General features: G+C 25.4%; 3 protein-coding genes across 3 annotated transcripts; 2 read left to right on the top strand and 1 right to left on the bottom strand.

Annotated features, from left to right (window-relative positions):
* Positions 1-1,866: 1,866 nt before the first annotated feature.
* Positions 1,867-4,629, top strand: OCT59_002628 (uncharacterized protein; the record flags this gene model as incomplete). Its single annotated transcript, XM_066145044.1, has 5 exons — positions 1,867-2,100; positions 2,179-2,242; positions 2,352-2,500; positions 2,584-2,935; positions 3,008-4,629. The coding sequence occupies 5 exons, from the start codon at positions 1,867-1,869 to the stop codon at positions 4,297-4,299; spliced, it is 2,091 nt and encodes a 696-aa protein (XP_065995800.1). The 3' UTR covers positions 4,300-4,629.
* A 9,541-nt stretch (positions 4,630-14,170) lies between these two features.
* Positions 14,171-15,543, top strand: OCT59_002627 (uncharacterized protein; the record flags this gene model as incomplete). The annotated part of the gene is made up of 6 exons (XM_066145043.1): positions 14,171-14,208; positions 14,470-14,575; positions 14,646-14,745; positions 15,178-15,205; positions 15,332-15,394; positions 15,495-15,543. 6 exons carry the CDS (start codon positions 14,171-14,173, stop codon positions 15,541-15,543), a joined length of 384 nt encoding a protein of 127 aa, XP_065995799.1.
* Positions 15,544-18,405: 2,862 nt separating this feature from the next.
* OCT59_002626 (uncharacterized protein) lies at positions 18,406-19,552 on the bottom strand (the record flags this gene model as incomplete). Its single annotated transcript, XM_025310730.2, has 5 exons — positions 18,406-18,743; positions 18,815-18,964; positions 19,037-19,114; positions 19,353-19,416; positions 19,511-19,552. 5 exons carry the CDS (start codon positions 19,550-19,552, stop codon positions 18,406-18,408), a joined length of 672 nt encoding a protein of 223 aa, XP_025179442.2.
* Between the last annotated feature and the right edge of the window lie 83 nt (positions 19,553-19,635).

The raw sequence follows: 19,635 nt of genomic DNA, 5'->3' as shown, positions 1-19,635 counted from the left end.
GCTTTAAATTTTTTAGTCACAATATTTTTAAAAAAATTTATTTACTGTATTTTCGATTTTGTAATATTGTTGATACATTATAAAGTTGATCTCTTCGGACGCTCTTCTTTCGTCTAATATTATATGAGAAAATTAATATTTGATCCATCTGAATTTAGTAGTATACTTCTTACCCGAGATTAAAGGCTTCCTCAAGTACTTATGGATCGGAAGAAAATTTTTATTAGTGAAATTGGTTAGCTACGGACCACCCTCGTGTTTATTAAACTTCAAGGTTATTTATTTACACAACAAATTTATGATTTTTTTCCAAGGAAAAATATATCAAAATGTTCAAATAGTTTTATTAAATTAAGGATTTAACTTTGAAAAACGTGATATTTGTTTCACAACCCCTAATTTCAAATTGTATCTGCGTAGCGGCCGTAGCATTCTAAGGGGTTTATGGTACGGACAAGACTTTATTTCATATTATTTGTATATTAAACATAGTAAGTAATTACTGTATTTTTATTTGTTTTTAAGCCCATAAAAAATTTTGTTCGTTGTTTCTGCAAAAACTCCATAAAAATGAGTCTTTCACGGATCCATTCATGAAAAATTTAAATAATTTGATAAATTCCGTGATATAAGGTTATTAATTCCGGAAATACGAGCCTTTTACGGAAAAAAAGATGGAAAATAAAAACGGATCGACCTTTTATACAGAGTAAAAGTTTTACATGTATTTAAGGTTGAAAAATCGTAAAAGCTTAGAACTTTAAGCAAAATTTGATTTGTTTATTTATGTTTAAGAATTTAAAATTTTATCATTATTATTTTAAAGTTAGGTAAATTTTATTATTCCAAATCTGAGAGGGAACTGAAAGTATGTGACTTTTTTAACTCCTTGTCAATAATATTTTATTTTTAATATCATTAAAATTATCTTAGTTGAAACTTTATTTTGGTATAATTTTACTTGATTTAAATCATAAGTTACAAAAAAAAAAAAAAAAAAAATTTAAAATGAGTACAATATAGATATTACAACCCATTTTTATTCTTTTGCCTATTCTCAAATATAAATTTAATTATAAATTTTTTGACAATGCTTTTCATAAATAATTAATCTACAGTTACAACATATTAGAGAGTGCATTTTTTCATTTTTTTAAAATTTGTGATATATCTTAGCATCGCTTTTTTAAATCAATTGCATTTCGAGATATCGAATTGATGTTATTACAGTACTAAATTATTAGCGATGATAATCTGTTAAAAATTAATTTTAGATATAATTTCAAAATCTATCATGCATTGAAGCTTTTCAATTAACTAAAGAATTTGTTTACGATCGAACACATAAAAACCTTACGTAGACTTAGCACTTTATGCACTTTATGTAGATTTGTAAATATTTAAATAAAAAAGCACCCAAGTTTTGTGGGCGCGGTTTGTGTCGATCTTCACCATATAAGGAACAAGTGAAATTTAAGTGTCGCCTGATCACGTGCAGCCACGAGTTCAAAAACATTAAGTATCTGAGGGACTTGGTTTTTTTTTTAGTGTCAAAAATTTATTTGTCACCCCCGTGATACAAAAAACCACGCCCACAAAACCGGGGTGCAATAAAAATAGAAGTGATGAAGTTTCTGTGTTACATTTCACAATGCTTGTCAACGTCATGTCACGTTAAAATTATTTATTGATTTTGAAAAAGTGGGACGGTGGGATGGCATGATTTACAAATTACACAAATGTATCTTATTTCGTAACACCAAATTTCTATAAATAGTACAAAAATATTTTTTCCTTCTCTTTTTTAAATTTTTTTCAACGTAAAATTAACTCCCACAGTAAAAACTAACTACCGCAATAATAACAATGACTGAATTTAAAATGACTGATAATTCAAATGAGTGGATTAATTGGATTGAAGAATCTGTTGCGAAAAAACAAATTAAATATTATGACTATAATCATTTTAATGATATACAAGAAATTGGTTTTGGAAGTTTTGGAAAAGTCTATCGTGCGAATTGGAAAAGTTCTCATAGTTATTTAGCATTGAAATCTTTTTTTAATTTCAATGTCACGGCTAAAGAAGTTGTTAATGAAGTAACTATTATATATTGTTCTTTATGATATGTTGACGTAAATTATGTTCTAATTTATCAATTTAATGTTTTGGTTTAGCTTAAACTTCAGCATGAAATTGATTTTCATGAAAATATAATTCGCTTTTATGGAATTACAACGGGTATTATAAATATTTTAATCATTATTTTAATAAAATGAAAAATCTAAATGAATTTTTTTTTTTTTTACAAAAGAAATCCAGAGCAACAATTCAAAAAAATATTTTTTAGTGATGGAATATGCCAATAATGGTACCCTTCGAAACTATTTAAATAGATATTTTAAAAATCTTACTTGGAATGACAAATTAAATCTAGCATTTCAGTTAGCTAATGCTATATCATTCTTGCATGATGAAGGGATTATACATCGTGATTTGGTAGGTTATTTACTTTTGATATTTCATTAAATTATAGAGTTTGTAACATTATTTACCTAATATTATCATTATTATCATAATAGCACTCCAATAACGTATTAGTTCATAAGGATACCATTAAATTAGCTGATTTTGGATTATCAAAAAGGATTGATGAATCATCCAATATTCAACCAAAATTATTTGGAATGATTACTTACATTGATCCACAAGTATTTAATAGAAAAAGAGATAGCAATAACCAAATACAATTATATTCGTTAAATAAAAAGAGCGATGTTTACAGTATTGGCATACTCTTATGGGAAATATCTAGTGGTCGGCCACCTTTTTGCAATGAACCATGTGATGTTGGTTTGGCTATGGAAATATTACATGGTCTTAGAGAGAAACCCATTCCCAATACACCCGAAGATTATATAAAGATATATACTGGTAAATAAAAATAAATTTTAATTATGTTCATAATAATTACATTTATTAATTGCAAGTCTATTTTATACTTAGATTGCTGGAATAATGAACCAGATAATCGTCCAAATATCAACCAAGTTGTTGCAAAATTAGATGCAATTATTTTAAAAGGAGACATCGAATTATTATCAAATGAACAGCAGAATATTGTTGAAACTCCTATAAATATTAATAATAATTCATTACATGGAGAAATGTCTCAACTTATTCAAAATTTTAATAATATGAATACAGAAGAAATGGATACTTCAATATCATCAGAGAATAATTTTGATATTATGATTAATGAAATAATTCTTCTTCTTGGAAATACAGAAATGGAAAGGAAAAAACATGAAATTGTTAATTATCTCAATAATCATAATATAACTTCACAAAAAATTTATAATTGGTTATTGAATAATCAGAATAACTCAAATTCTGTTTTTTTACTTGGAATATTTAATCATTTTGGAATTGAAATTAATGTTGATGAACAAAAAGCATTTGAATTATATCAAAATGCAGCAAATTCAGAAAATACATCTGGAATAATTAGTTTAGGATACTGTTATAGCCAGGGAGTTGGAACCAATGTTGATAAACAAAAAGCATTTGAATTATTTCAAAAGGCTGCAAATTTAGGAAATGCATGTGGAGTACATAATTTAGGATATTGTTATGAAAATGGAGTTGGAACCAGTATTGATAAACAAAAAGCATTTGAATTATATCAAAAGGTAGCAAATTCAGAAAATACACCTGGAATAGTTAGTTTAGGACACTGTTATAAAAAGGGAATTGGAACCAATGTTGATGAACAAAAGGCATTTGAATTATATCAAAAGGCAGCAAATTTAGGAAATGCACGTGGAATGAATAATTTGGGAACTTGTTATTATCTTGGAACTGGAACTAGTATTGACTATCAAAAGGCATTTGAATTATATCAAAAGGCTGCAAATTTAGGAAATGCACATGGAGTATGTAATCTAGGATATTCTTATGAAAAAGGAATTGGAACTAGTATTAACAATCAAAAGGCATTTGAACTATATCAAAAGGCTGCAAATTTAGGAAATGCACGTGGAGTATGTAATCTAGGATATTTTTATGAAAAAGGAATTGGAACTAGTATTGACAATCAAAAAGCATTTGAACTATATCAAAAATCTGCAAATTTAGGAAATTCTGATGCTCAATATAATCTTGCTATTATGTATGAAAATGGAAATGGAGTTAATGGAGTTGAACAGAACATAAATCAAGCAATTTATTGGTATACAAAGTCTGCTGAACAAGGATGTCAAGAAGCTCAAAATCAATTAAATAAATTAATCAATTAAAAGAATATATGATAATAAAAATTTTATTGCGTATTATATATTTTTTTATGTACAGTACATAGGTAATATATAACCTCATCAAATATTAATTTAGCAGATTCATTGAAAAAATAATGGAATATACATTAAATATACTGTATAATTTAAAACTTTGTTTGCAATACTATGTCAAATAAAATGTAATTAATAGGTTTAAATAATTTAGCATTCTAATTTTATTGCACTTTATAAATTAAAAAGGGAAAAGGAATTTATTTATTTTAGAAATCTTGCAGAATGCATAAATAACAAATTTCAATAAAAATATTACTTATTTGTACTATGTATTATAATTCTTGAATGAATTATTAAAGTAACTGTAAAAAAATAACAGATCAGTCAAAATTAATTAACTGTTAAAATTAAACCATGAATAATTATACCCGATAACTATATAAAATAGATAAGATTTACACCAAGGTGTAGTAATTTTAATATTTAACAATTATAAAATAAAGTTATTGATTATAAAAACTATTCCTTTTTTATATTGAACTTTTCGGCATGACGAAAGAATTAATTTAATTTACATATACAGATACGGTCACATTAACTGGATTATTTAATTAATTTAATCGTAGTAGAAAATAAATAACTGATAATATACAACCATTATAAGATGTTTTGATATTTCTGAAATGCAAATTTGTTATTATAATCTATAAATCTCCATAACAGGAAATTTGTATAATCTATTCGATTATTTAATACAAATAATTTAGATTTGTTTTACGTTTGTATTTGATAATTTAACCTGAGAAATATCATCATCAGTTCATATTATGCTAGAAAAATAATAACTAATAATGTATTCAGTAGCTAGGAATTGATATTTAGGTTATATGTTTTTTTTTACCAATTGCTTACAAAGAATTTTCAACAAAAATAGGCTCGCCTTGTTACGCTATTGGCTTTAATTAACAATTTCAAGTATATATTGACATTTTCCATCTTTCATCGTATGACAAAATAGATTATTTAATAATTGACATATTAATATTCCTTTTCTGAATATATTATTATAGTTAACTAGATTTTGAGATTTGAAATTATGTCTGAACTAGGTTATGAGTTTGAAGTCTTTACTATAACGCTTGGCGCGTGACAACTTGGAAGAATTTGGAAAAAAGGATAACAGGACTAGAATATGAAGCTGGAAATTGGAAATGGTGTTAATGATAATGAATGTCATTTTTCTTTTCTCAAAGTCAATTACCTACCTGAATACTAATTTCCCGAACCCTTTCTTGAAACATACAATTTTCCTAATCTTTATTACTTAAACTCCAATTTTCTGAAATCCTATTTCCCAAATCCTGAATCTCAATAGGACCCGAATAATACTGGTATAAGTGATAGGAGACAGCGCATCACAAACTTAGTTAAAAATGCGTATAATTGGTCAAAATTTTTGATATAGTTAGATTTTAATTTTGCGTAATTTTAGTTAGGTTTTAAAATAGCAGATATTTGGTTTGCTTGTTTTGAAAATGATTTGTGCAAGTAGATATGCGGGTAGAAAGAATAATAGGGTCCGTTACATATACCACGATAATCGATAAAAATAAAATTTTTTCTTTTGAGAATTCTTACTTTATTGCAAAATATTTCGTTGGAAATATTATAAGGAGTGATTGGCTAAGTATGAATATGTTACCCACAATTGTTCATTCAAGAAAAGTAGCGTGTATATGTGAAAAATTAAATCGCAAATATAAAGATGATTGTTTAAATAGACATATGGCACGTTCAGGGTGAAGTAAAGGACAAAGATCTATTTATAGTTTTTCAAACTAGTTACAGATTCAAATATATACAGTAATAATATGGATGAAGATGATTTTACGGTTGATGATAAAAGTGACTAATAAATCAATTAAATTTTAAATTGATTTAAGGTTATTAGAGGATTATAAATTTATAGTGCATATTTTGTAAAAATTTATGAGTACTGACCATAGTCGAAAGTGTTACGTACGGCTAATAGTAATTTTTTTTTTTGCTGGATCTTACCTATATTAGTATTGTTCAGGTCCTATCCTAATATCCCAAATTCCAATATTCCATATTTCCACGTAAAATTATTTTTAACCTTTTTGCCAAATAATAATATTTATATAAAAATTATATGCAATAATTATAAATTATAGTGCTTGTAGCGATTAATATTACAATTATTAACCAATGCTAGCAGATGATTGGTAAGGATTTGGCCACGTAGTGGCCAAATCTGTCCAATCAGAATGCAGCATTGGTTAATAATTGTATATTTATCAACGCAAGCACAATAATGATATTATCGTGTGACATTATGATGTTTTATTTAAACTTTTATTAAACTCGAATTAAACTCATAAATTAAGCTTTTATCATTTTTTTCTTTATCCAATTTCATTTCTCTCCATTTCTGACTCTCTTTTTTACACAAAACCTTTCTATTAATATTTTAAAGATGCAAGATAATAAAGATAAACGACCTTGTAAGAAATTAAAGGTGAACTTTACTTATAAAAAGCCCACTGATGATGAGCTTCGCAATCTTATTGATAGTAGCCGATGTAAAAATACTGATTATTCAACTTCAAATTGGATACGAGCTTTGGAAAAATTTAGAACAGATGTTAATTATCAAGGATTGATTGAGGAAGTTGATACAAAAGAAGAATTAGAGGATCAGCTTTGTAGATTTGTTCATGCAATGAGAAAAAAAGATGGTTCTGAATATCATGTTTCTTCAGTTAATAGTTGCATGTTTGCAATAAATAGACATTTGAATAATAAGTCTGTCCTTTCAAAACCTATCAACATTATGGATAAAGATCAATATTACAAATTATGGCAGATTTTGAATGGTAAAGTTAAGAGTCTTGTGAGTCAAGGTCGTGGGGAGCGTAACGGTGCTGATGGATTTACTGAAGATGATCTTCTTCAGATTCTTGATCATCCAGCAATGTCTGGCAATGATCCTGCCAGTTTATTATATAGGATCTTTTTTTTTAATGCTATTTTTTTAGGGTTAAGGGGAGGAGAACATTTCAATTTGCAGCTTCAAAATTTTATACGAAGAAAAGACAAATATGGTGGATTTGATGTTATCATTTACAAATCAAAAACTAATCAACGCGGTGCCAATAATATTGAATCTCAAGGTGATAAGTTATACATTCCCGAAATACCTAGTATCATTGAAATGTATGAAAATTATTTTACCAAACGTCCAACCCAAGCTGATCCACATTTTTATTTAAAGCCATGCAATATTAGTGAAGGTAAATATTAAAATTTTTTTTTTTTTTGACAAATCTAATGTCAAAATTTTTATTATTTTTTATTTCATATTATACAGTTGAATTTAATGGACAATGGTATCATAAGCAACATGTGTCTGAAAAAGAAATTAAATCCTTTATGAAAAAAATTGTTACCTTAACCGGAATTAACGTGGATGATCGCAAAATTAGTAACCATTCAGGTCGGAAAACGCTAGTACAAATATTAAAGCGACGAGGATTTTCAAATTCTGAATGTATGGCAAGTACACGACATAAGTCTGAGCAAGGGCTTGCTAGATATGAGCGTCCAGAAACTGAAATTCAACGAAATAATGCTTTTAACCTTGTTGAAGCATTTGGTTTTAATAAAAATAATATTCGATCAGGTAAAAATTTGAAATTTTTAATCATTAATAAATGACCTGCATTCTAATTTTCTTCTATAGAAGAATCAATGGAACAATCAACTTTATCAACAGACAATTTCGTTGTTGCAAAATCATTGCTTAATGGTAATATTCTAAAATTTTATTCTATTTTTTGATAATCAATTTAACAAAATTGAACTTTTTCTAGATAATCGTGAAGTTATTAATTCGGCAAACAGTAATATTAAAGTTACAAGAAGGCCATTAAAAGATTTAAATGAAATTCAAGAAAATAAAAGTCAAAATTTGGAAGAATTAGTTTCGAAATTAACAGCTGATAAAGTTTTTATCAATTCTGTTATTATTTTCAATAATAATCCTAATAGCCATAATTAATAATTATAACACATGTATTGTTTATAGCTTAAATATAGTTTATTGTAATTATTAAACTTACGCATAAAAAATAATTAAATTACAAATCATCAACATCATACAGCGGAGCACGATAATGATAATTATTAAATTTAGAAATTTCGGTATAATTATAGATAGTAATTATCAATATGTAAAATTATATTTTAGAATATCTTATAAAATGTTTTGTTAGTAATTTTCCTATGTATATTGCGAGATTAAGTATTAACAAATGTCTAGTAATAGTTAACTTCAATTTCCAATAAATGTTACGGTACCTTTAAAATTTTTTTAATTATATCATCGTCATCTGATCTCCTTGAATAGATAGATATATTGAATTATGATGTAATATTTATAAACAATTATGTAATAAAATTTAGAAAAAAAATACAAATTATTGTTATATGTTTCAGAAATTGTCCATTCAGGATATTAGGATTTAGAATATTGGATTCGGGATATTGGGATTCTGGATTCAGGAAATAGTAGGATTTCAGGAAATTGGAACTCGTGAAATAAGAATTCGGTAATTTTATATTCCAGGAAAATGTCCAGTTCAAGAAATTAGTATTCGGGTAATTGACTTCGGGAGGGAAAAGGTATATTCAGGAAAATATCATTTTGATATGCAAATACAAGAAAGCAAAAGAATATATATAGAAAAGCAAATTTTTCATCCATTAAAAATTACCAAATAAATACCAATCCACAAGCTATTTCAATTTTATACATCTCGATTAGTTAATCCTTTTACAGATGATCTTCCAAAATATGAAGAAGATAATTCTCAATGATTAGATCAAGTAATCTGAAATCCAAATAAAGCGTATTATGATGAAATCTTGATTAACAAAGATATGCTAAAAATTATTTACTTGATATATATGGCATTTGTACAGCTGTTATTATTTTATAGAAATTTGCAATTAAATATATTATATATATAGATATGTAGGATTTCTTTAATATTGAACATATTAAAAATATAATATTTTTTCTGATGTAATAAAAAAAATACTGGTGATCTTAACACTTAATAAAATGATTCTTTATACAAATTATATATGTGGATTTTTTTGATATATAGCAAAATAAAACTTTTCCCTTCCTTATATTCATAAATATATTAAGCAAAACAACACAATATTTCAAAAATATTAAAATATTTCATGTGAACTGAGTTTTAGGAACAAACTGAGATTTTATTAGCATAATTTTATTATCAAGTTAAGGTATAAACTGGCTTGAACAACTAAAAAGTTTAAACTCAATCAGGATATGCAATAGTATTTAACAAAAAATAAATCAACTGAAATAATATTCTAATAGAAGTTTATTTTATAGTTTCCATCAAAGACTTTTAGATTTTTTATTTAAAAAATTTTGAGAAAACTCAGTATGAAGTATTAAAACTTCGTAAACCTTCGCGAATGTCTTATTGTTTTTGGCGAATGTGAAATAAAGAATATTATTGGTTCTTAATTTTGGTTTAGTTTTGAGCCGACGTTGTAACAAATATTTTAAAGGCTTAATTAAACATAAAATTTAATACAGTATATTTTTTTCAATTTTTTTTTTTTATAAAGTTTTTACATGTTATCATAACTGTTAATTTTTTATTTCATGGAAAAAGTCTGTGAAAATTAAAGGTATAAAATTTATAAGCCATTCAAGAATATTTCGTTATTTTGTATTTTCTATAATGATCTAACTGTGTACATTTTTTTTTCATGAAATGTTTTAGAATTTAACACGTATTATCACTTATTTTATTTATTAAAATTAATAAAAAAATAAATAAATCACTTTAAAGTATAGAATTTTAAATACTATTGAAATAAAATAAATATATTTGTTTTCATTGTTTTTATCGATCCAGACGTTTCATGGCATTCGCTCTGGTTTTTTAGATGTTACACGAATTTTATTAACGTGACCTCATCTTTCGGTAAATTATTTAGCCAGTTGTTATGATCCAAATCCTGGTGAACATTTCCTATAATAAAAATTAATTAGGAAGATTACTCTACCCTTAAGTTTCAGGAGCGGATTCAATGTGATTGTAAATCTACTAAGAATTTTGAAATGAAGAGGACAAATGTCAAAACAAAGAATAATTTTACATGAATTAATTTTCCATTTATATAAAAAAATTCAAAAGATTTCAACCCAATTTTTGTGATTTTCAATTAATTTAATGCTTGATTTAATTTTACTATAAAAGCGATTTTTTTTTTTAAAAAAAAAAAGATTAATAAAATTTTCACATATTATAAGAAATTTTTCATATTGATATTTCTCCTGCAAAATGTATAATAGATTGAAGAATATGTTGAGATTTTCTTTATGGAAAAATAAATGAAGTTATATTTTTTTTTGAAAATAATAGATTAAGAATGATTGTTACCGATAAGTTTGTAATACTGTAGCAACCATCATCATTACATCATATAATCATTTTTTATTATAAACTTTTATGATTAACTAACATATTTCATTCTCATTTCTATTGGTTACAATAATGAATTAGTGGAAATATTTCTTTTTAAATAAAAAATTCAGATTTTATTAAATTATTACTTAAAAAATTTGAATAATTTTGATTATTATTATAGGTATTTTTTTAAATTTTGATGTTATTCATAAGTCATAACATTTCTTGTATAAAATATTGTCCTTATTAATGATGATAATGCTGCAGGTATTTAAGATATAGGTACCATATGAAAAATATTAGAGAAAAAAAAAAGCCAACGTCTAAGGAAAAACGGTTAACCGGTTAAAGCAATTCAAAAATCGGCTAACTTAACCGGTTGAATATGAAACTCATTCAATTTTAGATAATTTTTTTTTTTTAAATTTAAAATATGGTTACATCTTAACCAACAATTTTTTTAGAAAATTCTTTATTAAAAGGAATTCAAAATTTAATTTTTCAAATAGTTTAGTTTATAAATTAAATTCAATTTTTCAATACGATTTTCTCAAAATAGCTAAGCCTGCTTTAACGATCTCTTTTTCTTAGTATGATATGTCATCATAGGATATGATTGGTAAAATGAATTTTTGACTGTAAAGTCACGTTAAAAGTTTCATTTCAAAAGAAATATTCTTGTGTAAAAATATGTGTACTCTTATCAAAGATTTAGTGTAATTAAAATTATCGTTAAACATTTTCATTTTGGTTGCGTTGCGTGAAATTAACCAATTCGGAACGTTCTCAAATAATTTGATTATTAAAAAAAAATATACTAATTATTCTCCCTTACTCGTAAAGTCGATATTGAAAAACAAATGAAATGATTTTAAATATAAATAAGAAAAAACTATACAAGCAAATACTGAAATAAAACATTTTTTTATTTTATTTTTATTATTTGTCATTACTCTTGGAAAATTTTGTTATACTTTTATATGTAATTAATGTTAATTAACGTTAATTCGCGAAAACTAATAAATATTTACATAAAAAAATAAGATGTTTCAAATAGTAGTAATAATATTTAATCTAAAGTATTGTACTTTATTTTTCATGAAATGTTTTTATCTTATTTTTATTACTAGTTTTGTTTAACGCTGATTATAAAGAGTAATATGTAAAACTTTCTTTATATATAATAAAAATCAGTTTGTAATTAAACAAAATTTAATTTACAAATAACAACCAAATTTACAAATAACCATTTGGAATACATAAATTATTAAATTATGTTTTTAATTTAGCATGAAACATTGTGAAATAAATTTCAAACATGAATTATACTAACAAATGTTGTCACCTAGAGTTTAGCTAAATCATTAAACATTTTTTAATTCCATGCAAATTTCTATAGAAATTGAATAAATACTGTATATATCCCTCGTAAGACCATCTACTTGAAGTATATAATTTATCAAATTGTCAACTTAATTATTGATCCCTAGATACAACATCTCTTTTACAGTAACTTCTTGGATTTATGAAATGACAACAACAGAGCTTTTAAAAAATGTAAATTAAAGGGGGTATGTTTAAATACTAGTTATTTAGTTCTTTATTTATCTTTAGAAATAAACTTTATTGATGTTTTTTTAAGATTTTGTAATTTTCTTAATTGCAAATTTTGATGTAGTTTTTCTGGTGCAAAGCATGAACCAAAGAAAATCATCTTGATGGTCATACTTTTACATGACGAATGTGTTCTTTTTGGAGTAAAAAATTGTACTGTAGCAAGAAATGACAATTGCATTGTAAAATCTTCTAGAAGCAGAATCCCTTTCTTATTTTTTTTTTAGTTTTTACGCTAAAATTCTGATTATTCTTTTGGTCAATTTTACATAGTTGGTTTACTTGTATTTTTTTTTATTAGAAAAAATTTAATTTTTAAGAAATTTTTAACAACTTCAACATATTTTTAAAAGATCAGAAACCTCATTATTCAAAATCCGGAATTTGAGAATATGTAACTCATAATAGAAGTATATAACACATAAAAATGTTTTAAATTTCATTAAAATGCATGAAATATAGTTTATTCTAAAAAGAAAAATTGAATAAAAAAATTTTTGTAAACGAAGTATAAAAGGATTTGTAGCATTTTTAAATTAACTAAATTATTGGATTTCTTCTGCCTGTAAAACATGGCATAGATGTTATTTTACCCGTTTTATAGATTTTTGACGTTTTAAATAAAAATATTTTAACGTTAATTGGAAATGACCGATGAAGTGATACTATGATAGGAAATACCTGTGTAGCAAAAGATTCAAAAAAAAAATCATTACGTCATAATTTCTTTGTTAATCAAATTTAGTTTTATTGATATTGTTTTTTACGTCATTTAAAACCAGTTATTTTTTTCGTTCAAAAATTTTAATATTCAATGGAATTTCTTACAAAATATTATGTAGATTTTACCAATGGGAAGGAAATTATTTAAAATAATTTTTACAAATTGGACAAGCAGAAATAAAATAATTGATAATTTCATCAAACAACAACAATTAAAATACAATCGAGGTTAGAATATTTGAATGAATACCATATAACGAACTTCTTGATATTAAAATAATGGGAGATAACTGTTTAATTACAGCAATATTTAAGAATGGCCCACTATATTATAAAGAACGTGAAAAGTGATGGATAAGAGAATCATTTGAAAAAGTTTGTTCAAGATATTTATATAATCCACAAGATCTTACCGATGAATTTATAAATAAGGTAAATTAATTAAATATTAATTCTTTCGTATTTTGATAGATTGAATCAAGTTTATTATATGGAATATCTCAAAATCCTGATACAAAGGATTATATTTATATTTTAGTTTTCAGTGATGGATAGTTCTGTGAAAAATGTGGTAATAAATACGAAAATGAATGGTGTAAATATCAAAAACAAATCATTTAGAAAATGATTTTACAAACTGGACTAGTAGAAATAAATAATAGATAATTTTATTAAAGAAAAACAATTAAAATTCAATGGACGTGGTGCAATATTTGAATAGATTCCATATAATGAGCTATTTGATATCAGTGAAATAGAAAAAAGTGTTTTTGCTACAGCAATACGGAAAGATAGTCACTTATTGATAAAAAGGAATGGATAAGAAACTCAGGAAAAAATTGTATTATGACTTACAGAATATTATTAGTGAATGTGAATTTTTAATTAAGGTATTTGGATTATCTATTTTCTATTAATTTAGTTTTGGTATTAACGTAATTACGTAATTTTTAATTTTTTTTTGTATTTTGATTAGTCGAATCATATTTATTAGATAAAGAATGCTCGAATGGAATATCTCAAAATCCAGATACGAAAGGTTTATATTTTAGTTTTTAATGGAGATATTTTTTAATATTATTGTGAAAATTGTGGTAAATATGTTAAAAATCTACATTAGAGTAATTAGAATATGTAACCAAAAGTCAATTTAAAAACAATCTTACAAACTGGACTAGTAAAAATAAAATAATTGATAATTTCGTTCAAGAGAAAAATTGATGTGGAAGTGTGTTTGAATGGATACCATTTAATGAGCTTATTATTATTAAAGAAATAGAAGATAGCTGTTCTACTACAGCAATATTGAAGAATGGTTCATTAGGATATATAGATGGATAAGAAAATCATGTAAAAAAGTTTGTTTGAAATATTTACAAGATATTACCGACGAATTTTTAACTGAGGTATTAGAATTTCCTGCAAATTTAGATTGATAAAATTAATACAATATTAATTATTTTTATATTTTGATAGGTTAAATTTTACTTAATAAATATTTATGACCTTGATTCTAATAATGGTAATGGAGGTTATGGATTATTTCAAAACCCAGATACAAAAGTTTATATTCTTGGTTCATAGTACATTTTATTAATTAGATTCATGGAATTATCTCAAAAACCAAAAACAGATGATTTATTACATCTTTTTTACATATTTTTTTATTATTATTAATAAAAAATGATTACGTTCCTTTGTTATTATTCATTTGATCATAATATAATGCTGCTGACAAATCAAATCACACATTACATTTCTTATTTGAATTACTACTAACCAACCCACTTATCTATTTTAAGTAAGGAACTGATCAAAATGGAATATTTTTTTTATTTTTTTTTTCCATTTTATAAATTACTAATCGACCCATTTTTTTCTTCATTGAGCTTCGGAACGGAAGGTATCCATTTTGAATACTACTAATCAATTGTTTTTTAATTTTTTTTATTTTTTTTCCATTTCAAACATTACTAATTCCCCTGTATTCTCTTTATTTCTATTTTAGATTCAGATTTGGAGTTTCAGAACGGAAGGTACTGATCAAAATGAAATAATGTGAGTGCGCTCTTTCAAATTTGAATATTACTAATCAACTTTTTTTTTGCTATTTTTTTCATTTTGAACTAATTTCCCATCTTTTTTCTTCATTTTTATTTTAGGTTCAGTCTTGGAGCTTCGGAACGGAAGGTACTGATCGAAATGATCGAAATGGAACAATACAGGTAGATTACAAATGTTCCATTTAATAATTATTTTTTTCCTCCTTTTCGATTATTACTAATCGACCCATTTCTTTCTTCATTGCTATGATTGCTATTTTAGGTTCGGACTTGAAGCTTCAGAACAGAAAGTACCGATCGTAATGGAATAATACGGGTAGGTGACAAATGTTCTGTTTAACCTTTTTATTTTTTATTTTGAATATTATTAATCAATCGATACCCTCCTTTTCTTTATCTGCTATTTTAGGTTTGGACTTGAAGAAGGTACTGATTGAACGGGAAGAATCTTATTTTAGTAAATGACGTAATTATTTATTTAATTATTAATGAAATATTTATTTATCTAGCTAAATAAGAACTTGGATAAGAACACTTATCTCAAAATGGATAGTTCACAACAGATAGATGTTATACTTGCGGCAATTTGGTTAATAACAAAATTATTGTTTATTGAATTATAAACTAATTTATTATTAATTGATAGTTCAGACATATAGACTATTATTGCTAACCAATAGCAATTTTATCCGAATTTTACTCAGCTTTGGGTGGATTTTACCAATTTTACTTAAACAATCCAACTTTTCCCGATTTTTAAAAGTCAGACGGATTTTACCATTTTACCGGATTTTTTTTGAATAACCAACTTTTTCAATAATTTTGTATCAATTTTATAAATAAAATAAACTTATTATTGTTCAACAATTTTTTGTTGTAATTTTTTTAGATTACTGATTAATAAATTACTATTAATTAGCTTAAATCATCCAATAATAATATTATCAATTTGACTCCCATTACTATCCAATAATTTTATTATTATGCCAATATGAGATAACCGACAAAAATAACAATTATGTAAAATCTGCTGAGGATAACTGATACTCTATTTTCGTATTTCCTATTTTTTTTTGATTTCTAATTATAAGAAATAAATTCTAATAATATCAACTTTAAAATTCACACTCACTGCTAAGAAAATTATATTCTAATCTGTCTCATTCAAGAAATTTTACAAATATGGCCGTGTCACATGGTATGTATAATCGTGAAGATATAAATATAAATAACACTTTTTGATAAATAATGTATTGGCACGGTAAAATGATTTGAAAATTTTACTCTGCAGATACAACTGAATCTCCTTAAAAAGTAAATAATGGATGAACAAAATAAAAAAGAAACCTCCAGATATATCCTTTTATATACACAGCCAACCGTAAAAGCTACAGAAAAATGATGACATACTTAGGGACTGAAGCCAAATGTCATTTTATGCAGCTCAAGTGAAGCAGTTAATTCTAAGAGAATTGTTTTTCTTGATTTTGTTTCCGTTCATGTAACATTATTTCTAAATAAATAAAGAATATATAATTTCAAATTTATAAATAAATTGAATACTATTAAATTTTAGGATTGTTCCACGGACAAAAAAAATTTTTAGTTTCTTGTGAGTTGTGACATATTTAAAAATGATAGGCTTTTTTTTTTATACAATTTTTATATTTATTTTTTATTGTGTATAATTTGTAAAGTGATGACATAGGAGAAATGTTTAATAAAGTTGCTAATTGTCTTTATTATTCAATCGGGTTATTTGAGGTCATTATTTTCAGTGTGAAAAAATGCCAGAAGTTAGATAAATGAAGGATATTAATATTATTGTGACGAATGTTAATGTTATGTAACAACTTCGAGCAAAAAAAATACACCAAAATTACTAAATTTCAATATATAAAATAATACATTGTTTATATATGTGAGTCATATGTATGTAAAAATAATGCAAAAAAAAAATATTTAGTAAAAAAGTAAAAAAACCCAGACTTTTGAAAATTTAATGTACGAATATCATATATAATGCTGAAGAAAAAAATTTAGTATAAAAAAAAAATTCAGATTTTGAAAAATCAATGGGGACAGTTACGAGAATCTAAATCTTTTTTTCCGGTTAAATAATCAAGTGGTTCAAATATATTTGGTGCTGCGGTGATTCACAATGAATGACTTATATAACTCACGCAAAGTTTGTGTCAAACCTTATTTTTAAGATCCCAAAAATAAAGGACCGTGTGTGATTTGTGGTAAGGACGATACTAATGAAAAATTCTAAAAACACCAAATCTATTTTAAAAAGCTATAAGAAGCTCTGAATTTCAAAATTCAGCTGTAAAAGTCAAGTTACAGTATATGAATAGCTTTGTGAAAAACACTAAATTTGTTTGATAAAAATTTTTTTTTTAAAAAAAAAAATTAGCATTTTTTATACTTAAGTACAGGACTAAATAAAATACATAGAGGTAACGTCGGACAACGCCAACCCTATTGCTAACCAGTCTATCTAATATATAAACTACGCTACAAAACACCAGACGTCATCTAAATTATCTAACAAAAAAAACTAAACAATACTGTCACTAAATCTAAAAACACTCTACTTCATGTATCGATTTTCCATATGATTTAATATTATTTTTATAAAGCAGACTCAGCATATAATGATAGGATAAGAGGACGAAGTGGGTTGTTTATTGCAAGAAACATGAAAATTTATTAAACAGTCGGTCCTTCAAAAACGGAACAGCTTGAACGAGGAGTATCAGAATTAAGATCAAAGGTTGATGAATACATGTGTAAGAAAATAATGGAATTTAATTCGTGATTCGCATATAAAGTAGAGAAAACTATTCCGATTTGAGGCGCCGATCATATATAAATATCAAAAATCGTTCATAATTCATCTTTTTCGGACTAAGCTAAAAACCACCATTTTGTACAACCTAATCGTTATATTTTATATAGAATACCTTGTGCATATATTTCTGCATTTTCATACAAAATTGTAAATAAAAAAAAAACTTTTACTTGATGCGACGTCAGATTCCTAACTATAAATATAATATATAAATTCGTAATTTCAATAATTTTTATACAATTTATGACAACATTTTAAATAAATGTATTTTATTTATATTTACAAAATTTTATTCCAAAATTTTCGTTTCCTAAGATCATTTAACTAGATATCGAGCAATCCAGTTACTAATTGTGAAAATTTTTGGAATTTCTTCTTTTTCTAAAATTCCTCCTTCTACTAATCCTTTTAGTTCATTATGCATTTCTGCATTTCTTGAGCCGTATATTTTTTCGCTTTTATTTATATCTCCAGCCAAGAAATATGCCTCAAGGTATGAAACAACATTTTTGCTCATTCGTTTACCTCCTCCCTTTTTACCAAATCTCTGATTTTCTTTTAAAGCCCATCCACTTGATAATAAAAAATCTAATTTATACTCTGAAACTTGCCTTGAATCCAAATCAGTGTCAATAGTTTCGTTATATAGCATGTCTATTATTTGGAAAAAAAAGAAATAAGTTTCGAGATAGTAATATGACAATTTATGGTAAGAAATAATTTACCTGAGACTTGTTTTGATGTTTCATCATTCGATATATTTTGTAAAATTTCTGCCAATACAACTCTATTATCACTTATTATATCTGTATCAATTCCATAATCACTCAACTTTTTCTTCAATTCTTCAATAGTGAGACGATTAGGATTGATTTCTATTACAAAAAAAAATTCCATAAAAAAAAAATTTGAAAAAATTCTTGATTTTAGATCAATTCATTACATACTAGGTAACGGTATGTTCGTTCCAATTGGAAGTTGGAGTTTAGTGATCTGAAACTTGTAGATTAGGTTTTTCAAGAGGACTTTTTTTCAAATTGTGCTATTTTAGCTGGCTCAAAATTTTTCCATGTTCCAATATTAGGCATTGCACGAGCCTGAATAAATCCTGTATATTCGCCTTCTGTGGGCCAGGACCACTTATATCAATTTGAATTTCCAGGTATTAAATTTTTCTTTTTTCGTCCCGGTTCTATATACCATAGAAATTATTTTTAGGTAGGAGTAATATTACTAATTTTCAAATTGTATTCTCACACATACCTCTTTTTCTTTCTGGTTCTAAATGTGCCACTGAAGTCCCACAAATTCCTTGAATAGCATTTTTCTTAAATTATTTGAACAACCAATACATACTTGGGCATGGTGAAAATCGATAGAAGTTTGAGCATCCCATGCTTCTAAGAAAACCCATTTTTTACCGTAATATTATACCATTCATTCCAATGTCCTAGAATTAGCATTAGGTCTGCATTATGGTAGTGTGGTCCATTATCGGAAGAAAAGTAACCCGGCCCGGTTTGACTTCAAGTGACTCTATAACTGC

The sequence above is a fragment of the Rhizophagus irregularis genome, chromosome 11, assembly GCF_026210795.1.
Source record: "Rhizophagus irregularis chromosome 11, complete sequence".
Taxonomy (NCBI): domain Eukaryota; kingdom Fungi; phylum Glomeromycota; class Glomeromycetes; order Glomerales; family Glomeraceae; genus Rhizophagus; species Rhizophagus irregularis.
The sequence above is the reverse complement of the archived record's forward strand: the minus strand, read 5'-3'. Positions and strand labels throughout refer to the sequence as shown.